This window comes from Haliotis asinina, chromosome 8 (genome assembly GCF_037392515.1).
Source record: "Haliotis asinina isolate JCU_RB_2024 chromosome 8, JCU_Hal_asi_v2, whole genome shotgun sequence".
Lineage (NCBI taxonomy): Eukaryota > Metazoa > Mollusca > Gastropoda > Lepetellida > Haliotidae > Haliotis > Haliotis asinina.
Window position 1 is genome coordinate 58,784,908 of NC_090287.1, and position 18,920 is coordinate 58,803,827.

General features: G+C 41.8%; 1 protein-coding gene across 3 annotated transcripts; it reads left to right on the forward strand.

The window, feature by feature from the left end:
- Positions 1 to 69: 69 nt before the first annotated feature.
- Positions 70 to 16,934, forward strand: LOC137293542 (peroxidase-like). 3 transcript variants are annotated; one of them, XM_067824160.1, is made up of 13 exons: positions 70 to 221; positions 1,621 to 1,779; positions 3,829 to 3,976; positions 5,189 to 5,331; positions 6,255 to 6,434; positions 7,001 to 7,082; positions 7,908 to 8,014; positions 9,536 to 9,637; positions 12,266 to 12,364; positions 12,865 to 13,579; positions 14,150 to 14,319; positions 14,901 to 15,003; positions 16,514 to 16,934. In XM_067824160.1, the coding sequence occupies exons 2-13, from the start codon at positions 1,650 to 1,652 to the stop codon at positions 16,908 to 16,910; spliced, it is 2,376 nt and encodes a 791-aa protein (XP_067680261.1). In that variant the 5' UTR covers positions 70 to 221; positions 1,621 to 1,649; the 3' UTR covers positions 16,911 to 16,934. The 3 variants fall into 3 exon arrangements, with proteins under 3 accessions (XP_067680261.1, XP_067680260.1, XP_067680262.1); XM_067824159.1 differs by having other exon boundaries at positions 83 to 221; positions 1,634 to 1,779; XM_067824161.1 differs by having other exon boundaries at positions 130 to 221; positions 1,648 to 1,779.
- The last annotated feature ends 1,986 nt before the right edge of the window (positions 16,935 to 18,920 follow it).

Consider the following 18,920-nt stretch of genomic DNA (forward strand, 5'->3'; position numbering starts at 1 on the left):
AGGTATTTTACCTTGTCTCCAAACTGGTGCGGTTCACTAGCAATCACAGCTGACAACAAAAACATGCTGCACAGACATTTCATGCAGCGCTTTCTTGTTGGTCAAGCTTCTTTTCAACTCGTGCATACTGCGCGGGATCTTTGTGCGATTTATTGTAGCCAGAACAATCAAAATACAGCTGATTCAAAGTCACATACGAGCCTAAACAAGCACCACAGAAGGTAAGAAAACGCTTAGAAGAAAATAGATTACAACTCGTAACCGAAAACCCATAACAAATACATCTCAATTAAATTATCAACCCGTATTGTGCTCGTAAGTAGGTCATTGCACACCTTACTTTGTTTATTACTTCCGGCAACAAAATTTATTTCGTACCTTTTCGAATGGTCTCATGATTGTCAGTTGACATTAAGGAATACGGTAAGACTGCCGCCCGTATCCCCCTAAATTTTAACGTTGAGGAACAAATTGTTTGAGGGAAAAATTTCCACCCGTAAGCCCGTTTTGTTTTATCATTCCATAATAAAGGACAAATGTTTATTTATCAAAATTCCTTAACACTAACCATTACTCTAACCCCTCCTCTTTTTACAAAGAATTTGTCCACCTGCCACGGTGTAATATTCCAACACCGAAATAAGTCCATTGATTGTCTTTTAATACCTGTTCCAGTTTATTGAATGTATATTTAGGGTGAGGTATGCATGTCAGGTTTTAAATTTGGCTTTTGATTGGCGTAGGGGATACGGGCGGAACTCGAATAGTGATGTTGATACTTTGAATTGTACATTTGAAACAGGTACATGCCAATGATTGGTGTTGGTCTTCAGGAACAGGTGATTGATTTGGCAGCTAACGTCATCCAGTGGTCAGACTCGCTGACTCGTTTGTCATCGATGATTACACGATGCCATAGAAAGTGGTCAAATGCAACATATGTCATATTTGGGATTTCACTTTCTTAGTAAAGTACAAATTCTAGTACAGCTGTGGCTGTGGCTGAGTGGGCTAGGTGGCTGACTTTGTGTGCTGGCGATTAGGTGCCTGACTCTGAGGGTGCGGGTTCGAATCCCGGATGGGACTCAACCAAAAAAAAAGTACTAGAATTTGTACTTTACTAAGAAAGTGAAATCCCAAATATGACATATGTCGTTTGTCATCGTAGATTGATAATTCAAACATATATGTTCTGTTGACCATTCTGGTGTCCCTGTCTGTGTGTCATTATATAATTGTCTCTGTTCGAGTGATAGATGTAATTTTCGTTCGACGATACCTGTATGGACCATCTCCTCCACAACAAACCATGAGCGAATGAGTATGATTTTACGCCGCTTTCAACAACGGTCCAGCTTCACACATTGTATCCATATGCGGTCTAAGACAAGAGATGGATCATATCTTGACTTCAAGCATGAATGCTGTGAACCCTGAGTTGGGTAGATGGGTAAACCTGAACTCACACACATACCCGACCATATATATGTAAATATACACACACATATATACATACACACACACACAGACACAGACACAGACACACACAGACACACACAGACACACACATACACACACACACACGTCATATATATATATATATATATGACGTGTGCTCAGCTTTGTATTCCAGTACTTCGTCTCCAGACATGGAATTGAGGTCCCACCTCCTCCTCGTGGTAGGCGTGGCGTCCTTCATTTCAACCGCTGCGGCTAAACGTAAGGATGTGTTCACGGTTATAGGCGAAATAAAGCGAGACCTGAAGTTCCTGGAGTTTGGTAAGCAAACATTATAACCTTTATGTACGTCTCACACAGGTTCTTTTCAACATTACGTTATCGGAAAGAGTTCCGCCCAATACGCCCCTCTATTTTAACATAGAATATTCCCGTCTTCCCCGGTATAATATGTCAACACTGAAAAAAGTTCACTTATTGGTTTATATACGTGTTCTAGTTCATTGAATGTAGATTTAGGCTGAAGTATGCACGTAAGTTTGTAATTTTGGCTTTTCATTGGGGGGTGGGGGTGGGGTGTACAGTCGGAACTCTTACTACGTTCTCAACAGCATTCAACATTCACCAGATCATGCTAAACAAACAACCCTGGAATCTGTATTTTCAACATAATATCCTCAACGAATAACTCTTGAACCTGTTTTTTTCAAACATTCTGAACTAATTTGTTTTCACCATAACATTCTGAACTAATAACTCTCGTTCATTTGGTTTCCCCATAACATTCTCAAAGACTAACGCTCGTTCATGCATATGTTCATCATAGCTAGAGGTGGGTATTTCAGAAAATTTTCATTTTGCGATATATTGCGATGCAAAAGCATATATTGCGATATGTACCGCAATATTTTGCAAGACGTTTTTAAAGCAAGAAAACTGCTTATAATCGAGTTAATGCTTGATTTAGAAAGTGAAAACACAGAATCACCGTTTGATTAAGCTTCTAATAATACAAACTTCTAATAATGACGAATCTGAATGTAGATAATATTTGGCACAAATGAAATGTGGAAGAGAATAATTAAATATGGGACATACCCTGTTTAACTAAGTTCGGCCTAACTACAGTTCCAGTTGTAGGGAGGTAGGAAACACGAATAAAGGACTTTACTGAAGATAGATAAGTCCAAAGCGACTTATTTGGAACAGGCTATAGCTTTATGCAAATTAGTGTGCGTTGATATTTTATTGCAAAAAGCACTTTGTAAATGTCCATTTTGAAATTAGAGTCAGGTTCATTGTAAAGGACTGAAAAAAATAGCTGAAAAAAATAACTTTCATGCTGAAACTATGAAGGATGGAACGACCAGGGAGCCTCATTATCGCTATGAAACTATAAGTAGAAACAGGCAGGAGGGGGACGTCCTCAAAAGAAAACCAAGAAGCAGAGGTGAAGCAGACGATGGTTGTGATCGAACAAGATATCGGCCAAGATATGATAATTCTACAGAGAAATTAAAATAGGGAAGTACACGCCACGTCCTAACATACATATAGCATTATTCAGCCCTTATCAAGACACATGAAAAGGCAAACAATATTTTTGAGAGGACCCTTGTGGTAGGCAACGCATTCATTTCATGTCAGGTGATTCCACCGTCATACCCGCCTGAGAGGCCTAATTGTCATCTAAAGTATGATCTATTTTTTTTCAGAGCTATTCGATCCCGTAAGTCGTCTCTTGCGACAAAGAATAGTCGCCGTTTATGACAAGCATGGTTCGCTGAAAGCCTATTCTACCCCGGATCTTCACTTGTCAACACTGATATCAGATCATTATAAGGAGTACCAAAAATTGGCCATTATATCCAGTACCGAAAAGGTACTACTAAAACTATGCACGAAATGAAACTATAAAAAAGAAAATGTTACGTCTTTTATGTATGTTGAATAATTACCATCAGTGAAGATCGGGGTTAGAATAGACCACCAACATATTCTTGTTAGAGGCAATGTGTGCGATGACCAGGATCATATAGTCATTGCTTATTTTGATGTTCATAATATCGATTACTGGTTCATTTGATGTGGTAATGTAGTCTAGTGATTAAAGAGTTCGCTCGTCGCGTCGAAGGCAAGACATGGGTACAATGTGTTAAGCCCATTCTGGCGTCCCCCACTGTGATATTGCTCAAATGTTTCAAAAAGCGCCGTAAAACTAAACTCACTCACTGCCTCATCTGGTCCGGACTACACTTTTACAGACCTAGAATCTGAGCGCCGCGTTTTACAGCAGAGCTAAATATTTCTGTGTGCGTGTGCATGTACGTGCGCATGCGTGATCACACCTCTGCAGCTGCCATTTTGCAGGCATCGACAAACTCGGTGGAAAGACAGCAAGAGAACAACACGCGATGTTCATCGCAACAAAACCGAAGGCAATAAAGCTCGCTCGGAAATACAGGAAGAAGCTTTTGGATGAATTACACATCCATTCCGTTGAGAAAGAAGTTCTTAGGTAGGTCCATGACAAGATTCCTTTACTGGCTGGCTGGCTGGCGGGCTGGCTGGTTGTTGATTGATCATCACACTATGCAGACGGTGACATATGCTGACATATGTCAACCAAGTCAGCAAGCCTGACCACCCTATCCCTTTAGACAGGCCACAGTGTGATATTGCTGGAATGTTGCTAAAACGGTGTAAAACTAAACTCGCTCACTTTTGATCGGTTTGGTTTACTTAAGACCATTGCTAATCCGGACCTTCAAGGGTCCTCCATCTCATGAAGATAAACATTTAATAATGTTAGTTCTGAACTAACACGGCTTAATGTTAGTTTCAATTTCATGTCTGTGGTATTCTAGTTCTTTCGTTGTTCTTTGTCTACAGGTTTTAGAATCCATCTTTCTGTATTATCAGTGTATAACTGACCCGTGACGATCAGGTCTTCAGCAACCCATGATCCTCACAAAAGGTTGGACTTGTCGTAAGGGGCGACTAACGGGCTCGGTGGTCAGGCTTGCCGACTTGGTTGACATTAGTCATCGGTTGCCTACTGCGCATATCCATGCTCTAGCTGTTGATCACTGGATTTCTGGTTCAGACTCGATTATTTACAGACCCACCGCCATATAGCTGGAATATTGCTGAGTGCAGCGTAAACTTAAGCTCACTCACTCACTCATCAGAGTCATGACTTGTTTCATTATGGCTGATATACTGCCGATGTGACCTCAGTTAACAAATGGGACCTACAAAAGATATGTGCGTGTCTGTTTATTAACATGTATTGATACGCCGAGTTTAAAAATCAACACGTTCCACCCACCGAGGCCTTTTATGGACACTGGTTTGTATACATCCTTGTTCAAATTTCAAGTCCAAATAAAGAACCGACATGTTCACTATACAAATATATTCCGAGGTAGCTACAAGTATTCACACAGAACCTTCAATGTTGAAGAACGTTTATTATATTACATATTCATCTTGAAGTTGAAGTTTGACTTGAAGTTTGAAGAAAAATCAGACGTACAGAAGTCAAAGAATAGTCAGAGAGTTAGCCTAGTGGTTTAAGCGTTCGCTCGCCACGCTGAAGACCCGTGTTCGAGTCCCCAAATGGGTACAATGTGTGAAGACCATGTCTGGTGTCCCCCTTCGTAATATTGCTCGAATGTTGAAAACTTAACTCACTCACTCTACAACTGACCGATGCCAATGTTTCCAGTGCAAAATGTGGCAGCAACTTGACTTGCACCAAGACTGACAAGTACCGGACAGCCGACGGCAGCTGTAACAACATCCGACATCCTGACTGGGGACAGAGCTTCATCCCAATGAGGAGGTTCCTTCCATCACAATATGGCGATGGTGAATAATGCTTTGGTGCATAGTTTTGTTTGATTGTTTATATATGTTTATACTTTGTGTTAAGAATGCCGAAACGTATTTGTGTTGCATTTACTAAAGCCAAACACTGTCAGTGTCGTAAAATGTCCAATTGAGTAATTCAGTTTGCCTGGTTTTTCGTTCGAAGCTTCAACTCCTCTGTTTCGTAATCTCGATTTTCTCGTCATTTCAAGTTGGATTAAAACAACTCAATTTCGAACCTTTTTATTGCTTCGATTGTTTTCCCTTTAGATCATATTTATTTCAAACCAGTAACACGAAAAAAAGAAAGTTCGGTAAAAAGAAAATAGTCGAAATAATGAAAATAGTACTTTGCTACCAAAGTGGTACCTTAAGGTACTCTTGCATATCCAGTCTCGTTAATACACAGGGTAAGTTTGCATCTGCCATTGTTGGGATACCTTCCCCCCAATAAGGGTACTCAGTCAGGTGCAGTGCCTACGTCAGGAGTGATTCACCTCATACTAAAAACATCCCCTCAAACTGTTCTGAATCTGAGTCACTGATGTCTTTTCAACATGGAATCTGATTATATGAGCGAGCGTGCAATGGGAAAACCGTAATGCCCTTGATCTTCTCATGCCAATGTTCTTGATAAAAAATGCGTGTCTTTACTCCTCAAAACGGTTGTGCACTTTTGATGTGCATGACATTTACGATTAGTCCTGAAATAAAGGTTTTGGCATCTATGGACCTTATTTTGGGTCGTTCAATCGCATGGCAATAATGTATAAATATTTTTACATTCATGACTTACCCCCCACACCCACACCCACCCCCCACCCCTTCTCCCCTCCACACGCACGCACGCACGCACGCACGCACGCACAGGTGAGTAACAAGAGATGCCAGGTGAAAAACAACTTGCTTACATATGATTGCAGGTATATCATCGCCCCGAACTTCCGGACTTTATGGAATCCCGCTGGCTAGTCCGCGTCTTATATGCACCACTCTCCACACCTCTGACGCCAACATTAAGTCAGAAAATGACGTCACACACATGGTCATGCAGTGGGGTCAGTTCCTGGACCATGACATCACCAATACCCCTATTGAAAGAGGTCAGCAGATATTGCACCTATTGGTTTGTTAGCATTTTACACAATGTCATCTGGTATGTTGTTAAGGATTGAATCTACATTCGCAAAAGAGTGTTTGAGGTGGGATTAATACAATGTGGATTCTTGAAAAAGAGATCACAACGGAACGAGTTTTGTTAAGTCTTAACATCTGACTTTAAAATGTAGCACATCAGTACCCAACATGTACACCTCAATTCCTTAATCCATGGACTGTTGTTTCCAAACATGGCAAGAATAACTACAGTCATGTACCAATCTTCAGAGGCTAGTCAAAAGTGAATGATCATCTAAGATGCACTGAGAAACAACATACGAACTGTTGGACCTTATCAGTGATATCTACTTAAATTCAGAGACAAAACAAGTGACAACAAATAGGCATTCAAATGTGCACGCGATAGATGTGGAAATGGTTTTGTCCAATGGTAAATTTTAAAAAGAAGCGCCAAAAGCCTCTCCACATCTCTCCTTAAAGCAGTGTCGATTCTATATTTGTTTCTGCAGTATTACAGATGTACTATCTTGGAAGTCTTATGATTCCATAGGCACTGACGGAGCTGCCATAACCTGTTGCAAGGATGATGTCAAAGACGATTCCTACTCCTCAGCTTTAAATCTCACTAGCAGGTGCCAGCAGTATTGAGTCTATAGCAATTGTAGCCTTGCACCTCACTGTGGGGTACTTGTAGTCTTGCATCTCGCTGACAGATGCTTGTAGCCTTGAATCTCACTGAGGGGCACTTGTCATCGTGCATCTCGCTGAGAGGTACCTGTAACCTCGCATTTCACTGAGAGGTACCTGTGGCCTTGCATCTCGCTGAGAGGTATTTGTACTCTTGCATCTTGCGGAGAGGTGCGCGTAGCCTTGCATCTCCAGTGGTACTTGAAGTCTTGAATCTCACCAAGAGGCACCTGTTGTCTTGCATTCACTGAGAGGTACTTGTAGCCTTTCATCTTAATAGGTACCTGTAGTCTTGAATCTCTTTAAGAGGTACCGTGCCTTGTACCTCACCAAGATGTACATGTAGCCTTGCACCTCATCAAGACGTACCTTTTGGCAGAATCGAAAGAACAGTAATCCATGAGAGCAAACTACCATGAACATATTTCAGTAAAGACGATTAGGAATTATTTGCACAAAGAAAACATACCGGTTTGAATAAAAATATTATATGTAAACGGTATGGCAGATAGTATATACACGTACAAGGTTAAATATGAAGGATTCAGATGTACGTATGGACAGTACAATGATTTAGTGTTCGTACAAAGAGAACGTCAGTTCAAAGACCAATAAGTGTTATGTGGATGTCATGTATATCCCAGTTTTAGGGATCCGAGCTTTTAACATCATGATTTAGGAGTAGATATTTAGGGTTTACTTTAGATGTGCTATAGTACGTGTATGAGAAATGTGGACACACTAATCTAATTCCCGTGTATATCCGCCAGACATCAGTGCTTCAACATTGCTGTACCGCCAGGAGATCGACGGTTCAACCGCACATGTCTCAACTTTGTCCGGTCAGTGCAGGTTGCCAACGTAAACTGTGAAACGGGTGAGTCAAAGTCAGGGTGAGTCAAAGAGAATAACGCGTTCAGGGTGTTCAGGTATTCGTGGAGGTGGAGGAGTAGAAGCTCCAGGCATTCGTGAAGGTGGGGAGTAGAAGGTTGAGGTATTCATGGAGGTGGTGAAGTAGAGGGTTCAGGTATTCATGAAGATGGAGGAGTAGAAGGTTCAGGTATTCGTAGAGGCAGAGGAGTAATAGGTTCAGGTATTCATGAAGGTGGGAGAGTGGAAGGTTGAGGTATTCGTGGAGATGGAGGAGTAGAGATATTCATGAGGGTGGAGGTGTAGAAGATTTAGATATTCAGGTTTAAGTATTCATGGAGGTGGTGAAGTAGAGGATTCGGGTATTCATGGAGGTGGAGGAGTAGAAGGTTACGGTATTGATTGAGATGGAAGGGTGGAAGGTTGAGGTATTGATGGGGGTGGAGGAGCAGAAGGATCAGGTATTCATGGAGATATGAGAGTGATAGGATCAGGTACTGGTGATGGTGAGAAAATGATTTTTTTCCTGAAACGTAAAACACAGCACGAATAAAGATCAACCTCACTTGAGTTTACAAAGGTAAAGAAATATATGAACAAAGCAACAGAGAAATAACAAACATAAGAATTTCTCGTCCGAATGCCGAAAAAGGTTGGTGGGAGATTCGGAAAGACAGTGTTACATGTTCAGAGAGCGTAAGAGATTCGGAGAAATGAGTGTAATAGATGCAGAGCATCAGAGTAGCCGAACTGTTGGCGGTGGAAGTATAAGATGCTGAAGCAGCACTATTGGTTCTGATCATTACAGATGGTGATGGCGTTAAAAGTGGACTTAATCATCGAGGGGGGAAATTTGTAGATTTATGCCACGGGTTATTTGTTCTGGGTATGTGAGGGGCCGGTTGTAATATTCATGTGTTTCTCATCTCGGACATCAGGCGAGTGAGTAAAGTTTTGTCCCATTTATTGAAAGGGACACAGGACACCAGAAATGGGCTCCACACATGGTACCCATGCTGGGAATCAAACCTGGGTCTTCAGCGTGACCATTGGGCTGTACCATCGCCCCGCACCTCATATGACGAGAGAGCTAATGGGCAAAGAAGATCAACACAAAAACCGTTTTTCACGCGTTGCGTGACTTACTTTAGGGAAGCTTAAAATTTAGGTCTTATTAATCGTCGTTAAGGTTAATTAAACATAATGCATATCACCATCCAGGTTTCAGATATGAGAGTGAAGTACATGTCTAGCATGGCGTCAATAATCATAGGTGGTGGTGGTGCCTGGGGGAGATAGTCTATATTTATATCGAACACCCGCCAGATGTAAATGTAGTGTAAAACTCAATTGGAATTGGTGAAACTAATGCATCTACTTCTATCATTCCTTCCACCAAATATTGCACGAAATGATCTATGAATCATGATGTCAGTGGATTTTATTTATATTTTTTATTATTTTATTTATTTATTTTTATTTTTTTTAAATCCCGAAACACCTACTCAACCTTGTCATAACCTTGTAGTTCCAGCAGAACAACTGAACCAGGTCACAGCTTACATAGATGCGTCACAAGTGTATGGCTCCACAGCAGAGGACCTTGACGATCTACGTTCTCACACTCGAGGTATGTCATGCAACAAGCATAGGCGGCAATTGGTGCTCTCAAGAATACCTGGTGTCATCCACTTTAAATGATCCATCTACACAATTTTCATAATATTAATGCTATAGGAAACAAAGTGATAGAACTCCCCATTATTTCACACATATCACATGGCTGCGAAGCTGGGAAGCAGTTCATCAAGCACACTTCAGACACTGACTTAAATCTTCCGAATTGTCACCAAGATACTCGGCTTGTGGCCACTGCCGACCTGTGAAGGTCCTGGGGTAGGACAGGCCTTCAGCAACCCATGCTTGCCATAAAAGGTGACTATGCTTGTCGTAAGAGGCGACTGACGGAATCGGGTGGTCAGGTTCGCTGACTTGGTTGACCACACATGTCATCGGTTCCCAATTGCGCAGATCGAAGCTCGTGTTGTCTGGTCCAGACTCGATTATTTACAGACCGCCGCCTTATAGCTGGAATATTGCTGAGTGCTGAGTAAAACTAAGTTCACTCACTCACTGTTGCCACTGCCGTCCTTGGTGTTCTCGTCAAAGACTCCAACTGGTATCATGCTGTGAGGATACTTTAGTGATCGGTCTGCTGTTCAGAGTATCTTCTCTCACAAAACGAGGTATGCAGGCCTTGGTTATCAAGTTTTTGCTTTCTACATGCATAAAGGTTTGATACAGCTGGTGGGTTGGACTTTCATTAAGCATCAGACCGGGCACAGTTCTTCTGTCAGCCCCTGCTCACTTCGTACCAGATTGGTTCCGTTTTCAAATCTGATTCTCAGGGATCAATATTTTCATAGCCTTGATACGAGAAGTGGATGTCTTCGTTTCCTGCTTTTTGAGATGCATTGTACGAAATGTTACACTTGTAAACAAAACGCCATACCCTTTGACTGGATTTTCTTGTTCCAAGGTCCAAAGTTGACTTCCCAAATGACTTTCAATGATGTAATCTTTATTTTTCATATGGTTCTATCCTTTTCTTTAGCATTCTGACAAAAAGAGGAACTCGCCCAATTTCTCTCTTCAAATTATTCCAGCTGGATAAAGATCAGGATATGTTGGGATTCTTTACAACATGTTGCCAACACAAGGAATTCCTTATCATCTTCTGACAAGAAATTTGGTTCATCAGCCACCTTGTCCAAAATTAGGCTTCCAGGCGCACAATCAACAGAATTGCACTTTGGTGATATAGTATTGCCTCTGTTGAAGTGTCTGACCACGTTGATTCTTCTGGATGCAAATGTCTGAAAGACTTCGCGTATCAGACATATTGGCAGTTCAGTAGATGGTAAATGAAGTACTACCGAAAGCGGCGTTAAATAACCAACACAATACCTACACTGGACACAAACATTACCTGACTTTCTCCAAATGCACACGCCAACCACAAATTACAAATAACAATGAACAGAAAACAGACCAGTAATGAAGCCGACAAATTCTGCATGGTTCTACTCAATGTTCATTTGTACAGGACATTGACCTTTGAGGATTTTCATGACGGTACATTTCCTGAATATGAACGGTGCTTTGTGGCATACATTTTAGAGTGAATGAAATAACTATACTGAAGATCAGTACAATGTTCTGCTGACTTTCTCCAGACTTCCATACCAGTGCATTGAGGTAAAGTTTGTGTCCAAGTGAGAAGACAACTGTAACGATCATTTCTATAAGGAATGTCCATTCCCAATCGTTCCTGAATGATTTTGACATACACTTTATTCCAGCATGCATGGTGTTCTGGTTGGTCGTCTTCTGGTGGTTAGAGGGCATGTCCTTCTGTTTTCGGAATACAGACATGGGAAGAAAAATCTATACTGAGTCAAAAAAGTAACTTCTCAAAATGTAATTTTAAAAATAATAATTTTTCTCTGATACATCTATGTATCCGAAATGGGATCCCTGTCGTTCGCCTATCCATTCGTCGTGCAAATGACATTAGTGTCAAATCAGGTTTTGCACGTGCAGTCGATCACGTGATCTTTGCACCGAATTTTTCTTCATTTGCATGTGTTTGCATTGGCCTCAAGAATTGAAAAAAAAATTTAAACCACAGTTCTAACGGTACTTTGAATGCCACGATTGTCAAATGTGCAACGTGAACGTGCCGTGGGCATGTTGCAATCCAAGCGGGAAGATTAGTTATTGACATTGTAAGAGCATTGGGATGCAGCCATCGAACTGTGTATGACTTGCGAGGTCGTCTACAACAAACTGGCACAGCTCCTAATCGCCCCAGGTCGGGTCGTCCACGTGTAACGTCACGAGCAGAAGACCGTCAAATCGACCTACGTCACCTGCGTGACAGACTGCTGCCAGCTACACGAACCAGGGCTGAGATGTTTAGAGGTCGACTGTCCTCACAGACCATTCGAAATCGGTTGCGGGCTGCAAATCTCCATCCTCGACGTCCATATTGTGACTTGACATTCTGTATACCCATGTCTTGGAACAGCGGTGTAGCCTATTGGAACTGACTGTGGCACTGTCAGTGTATCGAGTACATCACACAGATCTCAGCAATGCAGTCATAACAATTTAACCATCTCTTGTTCTTTTATAGTGCCCTGAAGAAAGAAAGTGAAGTTAGTATATATAATGATTCCACTGTACATGCTTTCAGGTTTGCTGAGAACATCATCTGACAATCCAGAACTGCTTCCAAGAAATTCTGTCCCGGATTGTGCCACTTCTACTGAACCCAACTACTGTTTCAAGGCAGGTATGTATGTTGACACACACATTCACGGATGTGGTGTAATGTTTTGCAACTTTTGCTTATCTTGCCATCAATATGTTCATATGTCTCTGGCCTTACTTGTGAGCTTTATCTTTCTGTGAAGAGTTTTTTAAACAACGAAATAATAAATGCATTAGATGTTCGCCGCTTTAGTGAAACCCACAGGCATGGATGTTGGTGCATGGCCAGTCAGAAACAAGTTGAAGTTAGATTCGAATCCAGTCATATATTTCTGCCATGCTCAACGGTCTCATTCCTGCAAAGCAAAACGGGTCACCTAACAAACTCCCAAGTGCTCCCATCTACGTGGATCTGAGGTTACGATGTTTTCGTGTTGCCGATGGAAGTTATCCAGTGAATGCTCGCATTCTGCTTTGTCCTGTCTAATTTCAAAGACTTCATTTAAAGAAAATGTCGAAAGATACAACCCCCGAAAATTCTCCGCTCAGATTCTTCTACCTTTGGTTTTTATTTATGTACAGGTGACGAGAGAGTGGATGAGCAAATGTCTCTGACGAGTATGCACACCATTTGGCTGCGGGAACACAACAGAGTAGTCAGGAAGCTTGCACGTATCAACAAGCACTGGGACGATGAGCGGCTGTTCCAGGAAACCAGAAGGATTGTGGGAGCCATGATGCAGCACATCACCTATGCCGAATTTCTTCCCGTCGTCCTTCCACCAAAGTTTTATAACAAATTTAGACTTCGTCCATCGAAAGGTCCTGTTAATATTTACAATGACAGTGTTGATGCAAGTGTTCGCAATGCCTTTGCTACTGCTGCTTTCCGCTTTGGACACTCCATGATAAGAACATTTTTCAGTTGTCCAAACAGACGTTATAAGGGTGAAAAAAATATTCAGCTGAGACATTTATTTGGAAACACATCCATCGTTATTTCATCATCCGGTGACGCTATAAATCAATTAACAAGAGGGCTGCTGGTTGATGGTGCCAATTCCGTGGACAGATACGTCAGCCCTGAAGTTTCCGACTTCCTCTTCTCAGACGATGAAGGCAACAGTCTTGATCTTATGTCTTTAAACATTCAGCGTGGCCGTGACCATGGTCTACCAGGGTACAATGATTGGCGGAGGTGGTGTGGACTTCCGGAAACTCATGGTTTTAAAACAGACGATGGAGGGCTTCTTGATCATTCTGACGATGTGGCGAAAGTTCTAGAATCGTTGTACAGGTGTGTGCTCTGACCATTGGTGTTTCAGGTTGTGATTTAACGTATGGGGTTATAGTGGGTGAGCTGGCTAAAGCGCTTGACTAGTGATCCAACGATGTTAAGGTGTCAGGATCGAGCCAATCTATGACCGGGCGTAAAAACCTTGTGTACAGACTCTTTCAGTGTGGTCACACCCCTAATGTACAGTACACAACACAACGTGCACTTAAGAGAACTCACAAATCCGTTCGCATATGACTAGATGGTGGTCACATGAATATGTTGTGACTTCAGCATGTGCTAAGTGCGCGGATATGTGTGCTATATACATATCAAATAATAATGACACTCTGGGTAATGCAGGAGGCTGCAGTATTGGGCAGCCTTCATATTTTCCGGAAAATTCTGATTGTACCGGGATCACTCGAACTCAATCTTCTGCATGACATCTTTAATCTGGAAAACATAATAATTTAAAGTCACATGTGCCGTACTGAAACCATAAGGACCATAAGAAACACAAGAATATTAATGTGCTGAATAGGTTTAAGATTTTAGTATAATTGCAAATCAAAGAAGATGCTGTTTTAGATATCCCAGCGACATTGATCTGTTCTCTGGAGGCATATCAGAACGCCCAGTTCCTGGAGGCTTGTTGGGGAACACGTTTTCTTGCATTGTCGGCCGTCAGTTCGAGCTGTTCAAGATCGGCGACAGGTTCTGGTATGAGACGGATGACAAGGATGTGGGCTTCACATCAGGTACGTAAACTATAAGTTATCATATTCAGTAGGGGTTGACATTTGACATTATCACACCAGCGTTAGGTCCGACCCAGCAAGGGTCTGCTAATTCCCATCTCGAAAAGGGAAAAAAGAGCGACATAAGTCATGCCCCCAGAGGTTGTTTACGTCTGAACATCGGAAGCATCCGGAGGCATAACTTATCGTCTTTTGCAGTGACGATCCTTTCCTTAAAAATATTCTATAGCTCCGACAACACCTCATACCTAAACGCATTCAACACGGATGGTCAAAGATGGATAATTATAAAAATGAAAACAGTAGAAACTGGACACAAAACTCACTGAGACGGGTGCTCCTTTCCAGTGAGGGCATGTTTTGATGTGAGAGTTTCAGGACCTACAATTCACGGAACGGAGCCGAGAAATCTCCGGAGATGGCTTAGCGTGTTTCATTTCCTTCAGTTATTTTTATTTTTATGTATTTATTTTTTTTTTGGTGGTGGTGCGGCGGCTGCTTGTGTTATTTCAAGAAAGCTACCATTTACTGATTGGGTTTATTCGAATTTCAATCTGGCTCCTAATGTCCTCTTCCCTTAGATCAATTAAAGCAGCTCCATCACGCGTCTCTCTCCCGCGTGATCTGCGACAACACCGACATTCGGAAGATCCAACCGAACGCTTTCAAGAAAACTGTAAAAGGGTGAGTTCTGTGCGTACATACTTGGGTTGTCTGGAAAATATACTGAAGGAAGCAAATGAGGAATCACATGAAAGGACAAGTGTTCCTTTATTGTTTTCAAGGTCTCATCAAAAGCTTTGTATCGCACAACGTTTGAAGAAATCTGAAAACAAATTAAGGGAACACTTGTGCTTCCATGGAATCCCTTATTTTCCCCTCAGGATATATTAATTGAAAAGACATCGCCAGTGAAAGGTGATATTCTGGTACAACGTTTGGTAAAACCACCGTTATTTTCATAGATAATGTAGAGAGTCTTACTTATGCATTGATACACATGATTATGAGTGAGTGAGTGAGTGAGTATAGTTTTACGCCGCACTCAGCAATATTACAGCTATATGGCGGCGGTCTGTAAATAATCGAGTCTGGACCAGACAATCCAGTGATCAACAACATGAGCATCGATCTGCGCAATTGGGAACCGATGACATGTGTCAACCAAGTCAGCGAGCCTGACCACCCGATCCCGTTAGTCGCCTCTTACGACAAGCTGAGTCGCCTTTTATGGCAAGCATGGGTTGCTGAAGGCCTATTCTACCCCGGGACCTTCACGGGTCACATGATTATGATATCGGTGCAGACTTGGCTGGGAGTATGTATTACCAGACTGGTGAGTGAGTGAAAACGGGTCTGCGCTGTAGCAATAGTTTATCAGTATCATGACTTAAGACAAGAACGAGGTGTACCCATGAAAGTTCTGACTAGAGCTGGCCTTCAGTAACCCATGCTTGTAACAGACGACTGACGGGATCGGGCAGTCTGGCCCTCTGACGTGGTTCATAGCATAGCATAGCATAGCATAGCATAGCATAGCATAGCATAGCATAGCATAGCATAGCATAGCATAGCATAGCATAGCATAGCATAGCATAGCATAGCATAGCATAGCATAGCATAGCATAGCTCTTTAGACAGTCTGGTCCAGACCCGATTTATTACGGACCGCCGCCATAGAGCTATGATGTTTGCTGAGTGCGGCATGGTGACATTCACTAGATTTTCTGTTCCGACTCGATATGTTTACAAGTAACATCGTAAAGGTGTAATGCTGCTGACACAAATTTATGCTTATGATATGATTACATTTGTATAGTAATATTATTGTATTTGGGGACCATTCCTAATTTATGGCTAGAGGGTGAGTATGAATTGTATGGAGTAGCATGTAAAATGTGAATGACACCCCACCCCCTATGAGTTATGTACAAAGTAGAGGCCCCATCAAAGATCGTCATTTACCACGCTTTCCCATAATTTGTAATCATGGTCTTTTAAATCTTAAAACGTATAAACTAAACCCAACCTCCCAAGAACAAAATGGGTGCCCTCTTCCCTCTTAATAAATCACCCCAGCCATAAATCATGAGCGGGTTTTTTTAGCATATTTCTTAGGAATGTGAAGGGTGTTTTGTTGTTTCTAATCATCAACTACTAGTCCTTATGACAAGTATGATTGTGGTTGTTACAGGAACGCCCTCAGGTCGTGTAGTAGGCTGCCCAGAGTCAATCTCCGTGCCTGGCGGGAGAAACAGAGGGGTGTCTGGTCCTCCTGGTCAGCTTGGTCAGCCTGTAAACGCGGACGGAGGACTCGGGTCCGGTCATGTATGAAGAGAGGTCGTCGGAAATGTACTGGGTCGAAGAGACAGAAAGAGGCGTGCGGTTCAGACTGTTCGTTCCAGCAGTGGGGTGAATGGGGCAACTGTGTGAAGGGATGTCGCTACCGGAGACGGGTCTGCGACTGCCGTAGCTGCGGCCGTGGAAAAGACTTTGGCATTAACACCTGCAAGATCAAAGGGAAGCGTGTTCGCAAACGTATGTGTGCACAATTGTATGGATATGTGAAACGATGGTACTTCGACCTTTGATCAAATAAAGACTGTTTAACCTTCCGGTGGTGTGTCGTCACGGTCATACGGTGGGTCGGTGGGGATAGTTCAGTAGGTAAAGCGCTCGCTAGTCAGGTTGAGGGCCTAGGTTCTATTCCCGAAATGGCAATGAAATGTGAAGCGTAGCTTAGTTGTTCAAAGCGTTCGTTCGTCACGCTTAAGACCTGTGCAGATACGGGATAAGACAGGTCATCAGTAACCCATGCTTGCCACAAATGGCGACTATGCTTGTCGTAAGAGGCAACTAACGGGATCGGGTGGTCTGACTCACCGACTTGGTTGACACATGTCATCGGTTCCCATTTGCGCATATCGATTCTTATGCTGTTGATCACTGGATTGTCTGGCCCAAAATCGATTATTTATAGACCACCATCATATAACGTGCATATTGCTGAGTGCGGCGTAAACCTAAACTCACTCACAGAGATATCACGTTGTACATTTGCCACGTTTTCGCAACGCCAGTTGTTCAACAAATGAAATCTTTCATTCAGCCAAGTGACTCTGTCCCCATGTTCCAGTGCTTCTCTGTACTCCGGGGATAATGGACGTCTGATACGTCGTTTTTTCCTGTGGGTTTTAGGTTGTTTCCGACAGTTATGTTGGACAAACCATTCTGCGGAAGACTGTTTTTCACACGCCACTTAATATCAATGGGTGAAGTTATTTTGAGAATAACTGTATCCACACATGGTTTTAAGCTTATGAATGATGTTATAGCTTGACGAAGGGAGATAGGGAAGAACGGTTGAGGCGTCCACTCTTAAAGTGAAGACCCGGGTTCGATTCCCCACATGGGTACAATGTATGAAAACCATTTTTGTGCCCTCCGGGATGTATCTGGAATATTGCCAGAAGGAGTGTAAAACTATCCTCAATCTCTCTATCCTGCCCTTGTTGACTGACGTGGGAGAAAAACGATATTGATAGAAGCGCCATTCAATGACCACTGAATGACCGCTGTTCACATCACACTTCAGGCTGAAATATTCCGATCCAAATGTGTGGAGGATGTTTCTGGATTACGTCTCCTCTTATTTCCACAACACAATGATAAACAATAAACAATAAACAAAAACACTGGGATAAACAATACAAAAAGCATGACTAAGAATTCCATGAAATACACTCGCTATGTTTTCTGTAAGAATTAACAGTCGCGTACGCCGTTGGTTTGAATCGTCACATATAATCAATATGAGGTCCATGAATTAATCGCTTTGAAGTGACACCCGGTGTGGTATCTTACATAAACGTATAGTGGAAAACGACAATCAGTTGATCAAATGACTGGATGAGGAAGATAACACAGTACAGAATCACTTTTTAACGCTGAACAACAAAGACTACTCAGAACATGCACTTAATATCTAAAATATATTTGTTCTAAAATATCATAGAATAAGACACACTCAGTGCGTTTATATTTTATAATCCATAAATTATATAGTTCACTGTGGTGTATACTGCACAATAGCGTGTACAGGGTATGATAAAATATATTCTAAATGAAAATATGCAATACGTTTTAGTGTAAATATAAAACAGGTAGGTGTGTGTGCATGCATGGAGAAAGAAAGGGGGATGTGATCTAATTAAATCGATGCCATGCAAAATAAAACGCAACACCTTTTACCTAATATTATGGAACGCAGCATTGTGAAGACAGCGGTAAACAATTATACTTTGCAACCTTTCTTCCACATGTAATATCATCTTTCTATATCAATTTTTTGATATTACTGACAATAATAGGACATGCATACAAATATTACACATGCACCTACCTGAACTTCTGAAAATTAATGATTTCTAAATGAATACATTTCATATATTAGAAATTAGAGTAGCAGAGACAACGACCAGTGAATGAAACAGTGTTAATTATTCACTCCACTGTTGGAATAGACAGAAGAATTCCGGATTAGGAGAAATATCGGAAGCACAGGAAACAAGAAGTACAACTGAACTTGATAGATGAGTCCT